This window comes from Ipomoea nil, unplaced genomic scaffold (assembly GCF_001879475.1).
Source record: "Ipomoea nil cultivar Tokyo-kokei standard unplaced genomic scaffold, Asagao_1.1 scaffold2826, whole genome shotgun sequence".
Taxonomy (NCBI): domain Eukaryota; kingdom Viridiplantae; phylum Streptophyta; class Magnoliopsida; order Solanales; family Convolvulaceae; genus Ipomoea; species Ipomoea nil.
In genome coordinates this window covers 2,071,939-2,084,419 of record NW_017619254.1, presented here as the reverse complement: position 1 = coordinate 2,084,419, position 12,481 = coordinate 2,071,939, and the positions used below count along the sequence as shown (strand labels likewise).

Here is a 12,481-nt window from a genome sequence, read left to right as displayed (position 1 = left end):
TTCCCTTTTTAGGAAAGGAAGCCTAGATACTAAAAGCCTGCTAGACAAAAAAGGGAAATTCTTGCCTAAAATATATATACAGTAATGAGTTGGAGAAGGCCAGGTTTATGTCCTAGGAAACTGAAAGTACATTTATAGAGAGAAGGTGGGGGGGACTTTTGAAATCTGAATAGAGGGGCATCGGATCCTTCTGCTTTTGCAGTTCCATGAAAGTCTTAACCTTACCTTCCCTAACTAACTGCTTTCTCTGTTCTCTATTTCACTTTAAAAATCATTGATTAAGTAGTACACCCAATATTCATCACCCTTGAAACCACTCATCCCTAGCAGATTTCTTTCTTTATTTCATTGCCGTTCCTATATATTTCTGCACACAATCTTGATTTCCTCAAAGTCGGATATGTCAAATTCAGAGTTAGTTTTTGCCTCGAAAAATCAGGAAGAAGAGACCAAATCCGCAGTTGCAGCTCGACCCTCGTCGGAAGATCCAAAAGGGTGTCAAAATATCACGCAAAGCTCTCATCTTTTCGACTTTCAAGATTTTCAAGATTTGCAGAGGGAGATGGAAACTGAAGCTTCTTCTTCTTCTTCTTCTTCTTCAAAGCCAATGGGGGATGACGACGATGGCGATGACGGCTTCAAAACCCCAACTTCTTTGAAGCACAAAATCCCAGAGATGATCACGTGTCCACCTGCGCCAAAGAGAAACCAAATAATCACCAGCAAAGTGAAAGGCGGCAGTGTTATCGTCTTCAAGAGCCCTCGAAGGAGACTTCAATTCGATGGATCAGACGAATACGATCAGTATATACCAGGGGTTGAATACTTGCTTTAATTGGGAAGAAGATAGCCAAATCTACAAGAGAATGAAGGTGGCATATATATATATGGTGTTTTTCATGGAGTATTAGTATGACACTTTTGGATAAATAGTATAAGATTTTGCAATGTAACGATTACCGGATTATATATAGCAGTATTATATCCGGTACAAGCTAAGTTCTTTGATTGAAATACTGATTTTTTTTTTTTAAAAAAAAATTTAGATTAGTTTGGAGTAATTGATTATTCTGCACAAAGTGAATTGGAAGTGATGAAGTGCATACCAAGAAAAAATTAAAATGGAGCTTGGATATTATATTGTAGATGTCCAATTATTGTTTTTTTTTTTTTATAAATATTTTTCTACATACTGCATGTATCGGGTCCCTGCAAGTCTGCAACCTTCTATATAAAAAGCAACAACGATGTCATCAAATCACAAGGTGTTTGGCACATAGTTTACATGCATCAAGAATTAAACCAATTTATGTCAACATTCTTCCAAAATGTTGAACCCCAACCCTAAGAGTTTATGTCAACATTCTTTAGTCCATTGGTGGTTTTAATGTTGTGAGTTACATTGTGTTAATGAATTAAAGGGAGTAGTAGTTTTAATTGTCATTAGTGGGTTTAACTGTGTTAATTAATATTGAGTTATAAATATGGTCTTCAGTTATATTTTGTTTCGATTAATCACTATACGATTAATTACTTGTTTATGTTGTAATTTAATTTGTTAGTGTGAAAATTAAAATTAAAAATTTGCTCCATAGATCTATTAAAAATATATAATTTATTTATCAAAAAAAAGTTTGACTCACGTGAAAAGAGTATGAACGGTACGATTTAGCTTATACTATATGTATGAATTGAACAAAACCATATCGTATAGTAATAAGAAATTTTTAAATTTGACAAACAAATAGCTAATTAGTTTATTTAACAATAAAGTTTTTTTTTTTTTTTTTTTTTTTTAGGGCATGAAGATTAATAAGAATATTACCACTGTAAACGAATCAATCTAGCTAAAATTTTCCAAAACAATATCTATTATAAGTAATAGTTGATTTATTATTTCAAATAGCTATTAAATTTTTTGTGATAAATATTATAATTTATATCATGATTAACAAATAACTATCATAGATTTGACCGGTCCCACCTACATAAAAGTGTGACTTGTATTTTTTTGTTCTGGGAAAAAAGAACTTTATTACTGACTGACATGGAAATAAAAAACTTTATAATTGATCATTAAAATACACAAACGAAGAAATGTCATTCTAGTTACCTGACATAAATGATAAAAGATAAATTTACAATAACAATAATACAAACATAGGGAAACTAAATAATTTTATTGTATCTAGAATGCAAAGTCTTAAATGTTGTGCCCGCCGGCAATGAATTCTATCAAAGTGGAGATGGAAGTGGAATAATGCTCTGTTCATGCCTGAAGAAGTTATCTGGATCTACCAAAGCTTTCACTCTGGCAAGCCTATAGAAGTTATTCATGAAATATTTATAACCCCAAGAACTTGCCTGAGACAGGCTGGTTGTCCCGACCAAATTGTTTTGTCCCAGGTCAAGATCCCTGTAATTCACATACGATTCTCTGGGATTGTTGGAAACAAAGGGAGCCAAGTAAGCGTAAAGCTTCCGAATCCATGACAGATGCTTCTGAGCGGCCACTTCGCCGGTTTCGTCCCATCCAACGGTGTATTCGAGGAAAAATAGGTTCCTTGCCCTGTGTGGATAAGGTGTTTCTGACGGCGGAATCTCGTCCATTATCCCTCCGTACGGAGTTAACTGCATTTGCGGCCCGTTGACGTCTTCTTCTTTAAACAGTTCAATTATCCCTTGGAAAACTTGGTGGTTTAAGGGGCGTTTGACGTAGTCGGACTTGATCTTGTAGCTCCGTTTGAGCGGGAATGAGCGGTTGAGTAGACTGCCGACGGGGAAGTGATAGAGTACGGAGTTGATCCAACTCATCTCCGTTAAGTCGGATTTTGTCACGCCTAATTCTGGGAATCCTTTGTGCATCATAGGTAGCAAGGTTTCGGAGCTTCCGAGGTATAGTGCACTGAACAAACCCTGTACTGTTCTCCCATTCGTAGTGTTGGTGTTTTGTAGGAAGATTCTGAGGAAGAAGTTTCTGTCGGCCTTGTTGCCGAAAACCTGCCATTTATAGATTAGGTCGGTTAAGTTTTGTTCCTCGGTTCTGTTAATGGTGAATACCGTGACGATTTCGGGCACGGGAACCAGTTCCAGTTTCCAGCCGAGTATCACGCCGAAGCTGGCGCCGCCGCCGCCCCTGATAGCCCAGAAGAGATCCTCCCCCATGGATTTCCGGTCCAGGATTCGCCCCTTAACATCCATGATTCGGGCGTCAATCACGTGGTCCGCCGCCATCCCATATTTCCGTATCATCGCCCCGTAGCCGCCGCCGCTGATGTGTCCACCCGAGCCCACCGTGGGACAAAACCCCGCCGGAAAAGCTAAAGTGTCGCTCTTATTAGCAATGGCATAGTACACTTCACCTAGCTGGGCTCCGGTTTGGACCCACGCCCACTTCTCCCCAACGTTAACCTCGATCGACCGGAAGTTGATCAAGTCAAGAATGGCAAAGGGGAGGCTGGAAACATAGGAAAGGCCCTCGTAATCGTGGCCGCCGCTTCGGGTCCTCAGCTGGATGTTATACTTCCGGCAGCAAATCACTGCAGCTCGGATGTGGGATTCCCGTAAAGGTGTGATGATGGCTACAGGTTTGGGGCTTCCGGGCGCCGTGAACCGGAGATTCTGGGCGGAGAAATTCAGGATCGGCAAGAATGAGGGGCTTTTCGGAGTGTAGAGTACCTGAGAGGTGGCATTATTATTTCTCAGCTTGCTGGAAAGACAATACACAAAATCTTGATGAGGACTTGCAGCATGAATGCTACTGCAGGCTGCTGGGGAACAAATTAAGGAAAAAAGAATGGAAATTAATGCTACAACGACAAAACACTTTGGGCTTTTCATTTTCGTATCTTAGCTGATTTGATTGCTTATTGAATATAATGATTTATCCATCCGATGGAGAATTATATTTATAGGCATTGGAGACTGAACCAATCTTTAATTTAATAATATTTTAGGTGCCTGGGAGCCGTTGACTATATATGAACATTTTATTTTACACGTACGCCACTTTTATTGAATTAAAGAAAAAAAAAAAAAAAAAAAAACACAAAGACTTCACCAGCAAGTTACGTTGCTGCTTTCAGTACGTCAGAGAAACCTTTTGTCCCAAACGTCAGAGAAACCTTAATTATATTACCCGTGGATAATTAACTATTGGACCTATATGTACAGTGATTACAAGTTGATGTGTTTAATTTCCTTCATTACGACTATTTATCTCACAGCCGGCCTCTTTGTTCATAGATTATTATTAGATACAGTTATTCAGTTAATATCATCTGAGGTACTCCGAATATAGTGATTTTGTCACGTTTAATCCTAAATTTTCAAATTGACTATCTGTGGTCCTTCGACTTTCAAATTTAATCATTCGTGGTCTAAGTTAATCACTCATGGTCCTTCAAGTTTCGAAATTTAACCAGTTGTGGTCCTCTTGAAAGGACCATGGTTGATTAAAATTTAATAGTTGAAGGACCATGGGTGATTAACTTGGACCAGGATTGGTTAAATTTGAAAGTCGAAAGACCATAGATGGTTAATTTAAAAGTTTAGGACTAAACGTGGCAAAATCACTATACTCGGAGGACCTTAGATGGTATTAACTTTATTAAATATCACTATTCACTTCCAATTTAGACTTTTTCAAATTATGTAATTTTGACCCTTTCAAATAATTATCTTAAATATTATTATTTACTTAATTCAAAACAAGACAATGTATGCATGCTTATTCATACAAACAATTTTCCTCATCGCATGCTTTCTTTCCCTATAGTAATTTCATACTTGGAATGATTTCACAGAATACGTCATATTTTCTTGGAAAATTTTTCCAAAGGAAAAAAAAATACATGTTGGTAAATTATGTATTTTGAGAATTTAAATATATAATGATCTGCTTTGGTAAACTTTATGGTCGTGGACTATAATTACGATTAGCATTTGTGGTTATATCAACGCTAATTACATGATTATTACACATCTAAGTTATAATCCGTGCTTCACTCAAAATACACATCTGAAAAGTTTTTGTAAATTTTTCTCTAGATCAAAAGTTTAAAACATTTTATATAGGATTTTGTGTGTATAGAAAATAAAATTTATTAAATGTGAAAATAAATTATTTTACTTACCTTTCAAAAAAAAAATTATTTTAATTACATAATCCTAAACTGCTAAACAGATTTAATAAGTTAATGAAAGACTGTGTGAGTTAACAATCCTGACGTTGAGGATAAAGATTTATTGAAAATAATATATTAAGTGAAATATGAATTTACCAATTATAAAAAAGTAATTAAATGCTAAATTATTCAATCGTCACATATTGCATAATGCAAAATTACATTTTTCTAAACCCTAAATCAAAAAAACAAACAAACAAAGAGGGAAAGAAAGAAAAATAAAAACAACGCCCAATTTTTTTTTTTTTTTTTTGTCATATCTTATCATCAAACGAATTGCTTCTCGATCATATCTATCAAAATCAAACAAATTTTTTGTCATTTCATGATGGCCTTTTTTTTTTTACATTAATTTTTTTTGAGAGGTAGATTAATATTTTCCTTTGTCATTTGAAATGTCAATTAATGACAAATTGTCACATGTAACAAAAAGTCAATAAGAATATCTTATATTGTTCTTCATTAAAGTGGAGACTTGAATATTGACGTGATGTATATATTTTTCCAAAAGTCTTTATTTTGATTTAATATTGTTTCAAACTAATTGTCTTGATTTTGAATGTTAATTGTCTTGATAGTATAAAAATATAACAATATATAAATCAAAAGTAGCTACGCAAACAATGCATATTCTTTAATTTCTCTTTTGTCAAGAGTCCTTGACAATATATAGTTATTCCAAATTTCCATGGAAAATATAGAAAGTCAATTTATCAATAAAAATACGGAGTATTCTTTTACACCTCCTTATATTTTCTTTAATGTTTATATAATAATAACAAAATATTATTTTTTTTGGAAGAATAATAACAAAATATTATAATGCCATTATTTTAGCTTCAGTAAATAACTAAAGATCAAACAGCCGTTGCACCAAAAAAAAAAATAATAATAAAATAAAAAATTCAGGTACATGTTCTTTGAATGAAATATTGATGTGTGTGTGTGTGTTTTTTTTTTTTTTTTTTTTTTTTTAATGTTTTAGTTCTTTTTAAAAGTTTAGATTATTTTGGACTAATTGATTATTCTTCAAAAAGTGAATTGGAATTGATGAAGTGCAAACCAAGAAAAAATAAAAGGGATCTGGGATATTGTAGATTTGTAGACGTCCAGTTATTATTTTTTAAAATATTTTTCTAGAATCTATATATGGTACTTCTAAAGTTCTAAACACGGATTCATGTGAGTCTGCATAACATCAAAGGAACTTAGTATGATTTAGGATTTGGTTGGAAAGTAGGAAAATGACTTCTGAAAAATGAGTCATTTTTCATAAAACATTTTCCTTTTCAGTGTTTGGTAACACAACAGAAAATTGACATTGTGTGTTTGATTCATTTTTCAGAAAATGAGTAGAAAAATGAAAAAAGTTGAATACTTTAAAATTTTAATTGTTTGATACTTTTGATAAAATCTTTATGTGAATAGCACTCTTTTGATATATATATATATATATATATATATATATATATATATATAAACATTTTAAAAATGTAACATTTTTTAACACGAAAAAATTAATATTATTTATCGACTTTACTTATATTTGAACTTTGAAAAAAAAAATCCGCGAACCGGCCGCCAACCCGCATGGAGCGGGCTATGGTTGCATGAATCTTAGACTGCGGGTTTGCTGGTCCGACTCGCAAAAGCCCGTAAAAAATTAGGCCCGAAAATTTTTGCAAGTGCATCCCTTGGAAAATGATTTCTCCCAAAAAAAAAAGGAAGTCATTTTCTCCCAAAACATACATATTTTCCTTTAACTAAGATATCATTTTTCATTTGACCTCATTTTTCCCCTCTTGCCAAACACTAAAAACTCAAAAAACATTTTCTAGAAGTCATTTTTCAGGTTTCCAAACGCACCTTTTAAGCGAAAATCCACAGTCGTTAACTCGTTATTCAATGAAAAAAATATAAAAGGGACTAGTTCAAATATGGTAATGAAAGGCTCAACATCTTTGTCAAAATTAAACCAATTTATGTCAACATTCAATATTGAATTATTATTTGGTCTTCAGTTATATATATGTTGTTTTCATATGATTAAGCACTATAAGGTTAATTACTTATTTATGTTGTAATTTAATTTGTTAGTGTGAAAATTAAAATATAAAATTTGCTCTATGATTAAATTTGCTCATGTTGAGTGTATGTCAAATTTGTAACATTATGGTTACCAAATCAAGACTGACATGTCTAAATTAACCCCCTCATATCAATATTTTATTTAACAATAAATATAATAGGGCATAAAGAGCCAATTATCATGTAGTTTGATGGCATCCCAGTTACCCATCTAAATGAATGGTCACCGGGAGGGCTTAGTGGGGGCTTAGATTCTTTGGAACTAGAATTATGCCCTGGACCCGTGTCCACAATGAATTGTGGATACGGGCCCAAAACGACGTCGTTTTAAAAAAAAAAAAAAAAAAAAAAAAAAAAAAAACGCGTCATTTAGTTAAAAAAAAAATCGCACGCGTTTTGCCGTTAACGGTGTTATTTTTTTTGGAATTATGAATGTACAGTTATGCCGTTATGAATGTACAGTTATGCAATTATGAAATTATGAACACAGAGCTCTAACATTATGAACTTACAATTATGAACATATATAGTGATAAAATTATGACCATGGAGCTTTAAAATTGTGAATATAGAGCTTCGAAGATTATGAATGTACAATTATAGAGTTATGAATGTACAGTTATAGAGTTATGTATGGAGTTATGAATCTACAGTTATGAGATTATGAATCTACAGTATGAAATTATGAATGTACAGTTATTGATCGAATTATGAACAAAGAGCTCTAACATTATGAACTTACAATTATGAACATATAGTGATAAAATTATGAACATAGAGCTTCGAAAATTATGAATGTACAATTATGGAGTTATGAATGTACAGTTATGGAGTTATGAATGTACAGTTATAGAGTTATGAACGTACATTTATGGAGTTATGAATGTACAGTTATTAACATATAGTAATAAAATTATGAACATATACTCCTATAACGAAGCGGTCTGAATTTTTTTTTTTTTTTTTTAAAAAGAAGGAAATAACAGTGCCTAACGGCATAACGATCGGTTCGACACAGGGGTCCAACGCATAACGATCGGTTCGACACCGGGTGGGCTTGGTGGAGGCTTAGCTTCTTTGAAACTAAAAATGTTTGAGAAAGTATAAAAAGTATAGAACAGATACTACATTGTAAAGAATTATGAGCTAATTAAATCTTTCCAAAACTCGTGCGCATGATTTGACCACTACGAGTATGGCTCAATACTACATTAAAAGAAATCCTAAGAATATTATTTGTATCAATTTAAACTCGTGCGCATGATTTGACCACTACGAGTATGGCTCAATACTACATCAAAAGAAATCCTAAGAATATTATTTGTATCAATTTAATTTTATGTGGACAGAAAGATATGAGAATACTTGTTATTTTTTTTTTTTATAGAAAAATTCACAATTGTTATTTAAAAATGTACATAGCTCGGATGAAATCTGTCCTGTGACTCTAGCTGATAAAAGAGGACCATAAGTTTATCTCTAATGGCAAATTATTCTGTGGACCCGGGTTCAGCGAGTTGACCCGGGTCAAAAAATACACAATTTATATATTGAATGTTCACAATATACATACTAAAAGTTCACAATTTATATATTGAATGTTCACAATTTACATATTTAATGTTTATAATTTACATATTGAATGTTCACAATTTTACATACTAAATGTTCACAATTTATATATTGAATGTTCACAATTCAACGTTGAGTGGTTGAGTGTGTAATAGTTAGCATGCAATGTACAAATTCTGTATTCCACCAACATTTTAACATATGACTTTTTTGGTTACATGACTTCGTCCACAAATTTGGTCGTGGCCTTATAAGCAATAGGGAGTTTTCTTCTTCTTTTTTTTTTTTTTTTTTTAGTTTTATTTTATTGGTGGGAGAAATGAAGTGTTAATATATAATAATTGGAGGCGACTTTGAATCATGATTCTGTGAATACTTAAGAAGAATATAATGTCTTGGGAGAAATGTAGAATACTTTTTTCTTGTTGAAGAAACATAACAATGACTTTTAGTACCAAAAAAAAAAAAAAAAAAAAAAAAAAAAAAAAAACAAACAAACAAAAAAACAAAACAAAAAAAAAAAAACAAAACAAAAATCATGATATCTTCTAGAACAAATACAAAAATAATAGAAAATTACTTCATAAATTCAAAGTTCACATTTATTTTCAAACGTGTATAATGTTGGAGATTTATATAATAAATGTATGTTTGAGCATTTCAAACGTGTTATTAAACTTAAATAATATTTTTGTACAATTTTTTAAAAAATAATATTTGAAAATTATGAAGTAAAATATTGTTTTAAGTTTAGAAGAAATTTTATTAAGAGTTATTTAATCCGAAAAGTTGATCTCAGAAAAGTTAACTTCTATGTGGTTCAATAATTCATAGCAACTGTCCAGAGCAATAATCTACTTTACCTTAACAACTTCTAGGATGAAGAATTATCAAAATACTTACTTTTCATGGTACGAAAGCTAACAACTTCTCTGAAAATCCTCAAACATATATACGTATAAACTTTTAACATTATACATGTTTGAAAAGTAATTGTCAACTTTGTATTTATGAAGTAAATTTATATTATTTCAGTACTTGTTCTAGAATATATATAGCCATATAGGGGTACTAAACGTCATTGTTATGTTTTTTCAACAAGAAAACTCGTTATTCTACATTTCAACCAAGACATTCTTCTTCAATATTCACAGAATATAATCATGATTCAAAGTCGCCTCCAAATTCGTGGACGAAGTCAGGTAACCAAAAAAGTCGTATATTCAAATGTTAGAATACAGAATTTTTACATTGCATGCTAACTATTACACACTGATAAAATGAGATAATGTTTCAAGTGCCGCGTTAATAGATGTCATTTAGAGAAAAGAATACCTTACACAACTGATACCAAATGAGAGAATGTTTCAAAGTGTTTATTCAGTGATAATCATATAATGAAGTCTCGGTACAGAAATATATATCAATTCCAATTCACTTTTTGCAGAATAATCAATTAGTCGAAAATAATATAAATTTTTAAAAAGAACTAAAATAGAAAAAAAATAAATTCAATATTTCATTCTAAAAACATGTACCTGAAATTTTTTTGGGTGCAACGACTGTTTGATCTTCAATTATTTTCCGAAGCTAATTAGTTTGAAACAACATTAAATAATAATAGAGACTTTTGAAAAAAATATGTAGATCACGTCAATATTCAAGTCCTCATTTTAATGAAGAATAATATAAGATATTCTTATTGACTTTTTGTTGCATGTGACAATTTGTCATTACTCATTAATTGACATTTCAAATAACAAAGAAAAAAAAAATAATTTTAAAAAATAGTCCATGCATCATGAAAGGACAAAAAAATTGTTTGATTGTGATAGATATCTGAAGCATTTCCTTTGATGATAAGATATGACCAAAAAATTGGGTGTTGTTTTTATTTTTCTTTCTTTCTCTTTTTGTTTGTTTTTTTAGGGTTTAGAAAAATGTAAATTTGCATGCAATATGGGACGACTGAATAATTCAATAATTTAATTACTTTTTTAATTTATTGGTTTATATTTAACTTAATATATTATTTTCAATAAATCTTTATATATCCTCAACGTCAGGATTCTTAACTTAGGGATGTAAACGAGTCGAGCCGAGCTCGAGCTTGGGTTGGCTTGAGCTTGAGCTCGTTAAGGAAGGCTCGGCTCGAGTTCGAGCTCGATCGAGCTCAACAATTGATGCTCGAGCTCGAGCTCGGCAATTTTCGAGCAGCTCGATCTTGAGCTCGAGTTCTAGCTCGATTTTGGGTTCGAGTTCGGGCTTGATTTTGACATCAAATTTGACCTGTTTGATTTTAAATTCATGTTCCAATTAAAAATAAACTACTTTGTTTTATCCATACATAATTGGTAGTTGTCGGCTAAGTAAATTGACAGAGACTGGAGACTACTCGACTGTCTTCGTGTCTAGTCTTCTGTCGGCTGAGTGCCTGAGCTAGGGCATGGGGAATGGGGAGTTGGGGAAGCCATAGAAGATTAGAAGGGTAGAAATTATTATTATTATTATTATTATTATTATTATTATTATTATTATTATTATTATTATTATTATTATTATTATTATTATATAAGGCTCGCGAGCGACTCGACGAGCCACGAGCCTACAATAATTAGGCTCAGCTCAAGCTCGATTATTAAACGAGCCGCTCGAGTTCGGCTCGAGCTCGATTTTGACCGAGCTCGAGCCGAACTTTGACCAAGCCGCTCGTGAGCGACTCACGAGTAGCTCGGCTCATTTACACCCCTATGTTAACTCACACAATCTTTCATTAACTTATTTAATTTGTTTAGGATTATGTAATTAAAATAATTTGTTTTCACGTTTAAGAAATTTTATTTTCTATACACACAAAATCATATATAAAGTGTTTTAAACTTTTGATTTACAGAAAAATTCACAAAAATTTTTCAAATGTGTATTTTGGATGAAGCACACATTGTAACCTAAATGTGTAATGATAATGTATTTATATTAGTTGATATAACCACAAATGCTAATCGTAATTATAGTCCACGACCATAAAGTTTACCAAAGCAGATCATTATATATTTAAATTCTCAAAATACATATTTACCAACATGGATTTTCTTTTTCTTTGGAAAAAATTTCCAAGAAAATATATATGAAGTATTATGTGAAATCATATGATTCCATGTATGAACTTACTTTAAAAGAAAGCATGCGCTGAGGAAAATTATATAATAATTTGAATTGCTCGTATGAATCAGCATGCATACATTGTCTTGTTTTAAATTAAGTAAATACTAATATCTAAGATAATTATTTGAAAGGGTCAAAATTACAAAATTTGAAAAAAAGTCGAAGTTGGAAGTGATATCTAATACTCCGTAATAATCTAAGCACAATGAGGGCGGCTGGCAGATAAATAGTTGTAATTAAGGAAATTAAACAAATCAACTTGTAATCTTTGTGCATTAAGACCTAATAGTTAATTATCCACAGGTAATATAATTAAGGTTTCTCTGACGTAGAAAGCAGCAACGTAATTTGCTGGCGAAGTCTTTGTGTTTTTTTGTTCCTTAATTCAATAAAAGTGGCGTACCGCGTACGTGTATTGTGTAACATATAAATGTTCATATATATAGTCAACAGCTCCAAGGGCACTAAAA

At 31.9% G+C, this 12,481-nt stretch overlaps 1 protein-coding gene across 1 annotated transcript; it reads right to left on the bottom strand.

Annotated features, from left to right (window-relative positions):
* Window positions 1-2,235: 2,235 nt before the first annotated feature.
* Window positions 2,236-3,840, bottom strand: LOC109158741 (tetrahydrocannabinolic acid synthase-like). The gene has a single exon (XM_019306640.1). It carries the CDS (start codon window positions 3,838-3,840, stop codon window positions 2,236-2,238), a length of 1,605 nt encoding a protein of 534 aa, XP_019162185.1.
* Window positions 3,841-12,481: the final 8,641 nt, after the last annotated feature.

Bases quoted from the DNA above. Each gene is read 5' to 3' on its own strand.
- LOC109158741 (XM_019306640.1), bottom strand. From the start codon at position 3,840: ATGAAAAGCCCAAAGTGTTTTGTCGTTGTAGCATTAATTTCCATTCTT.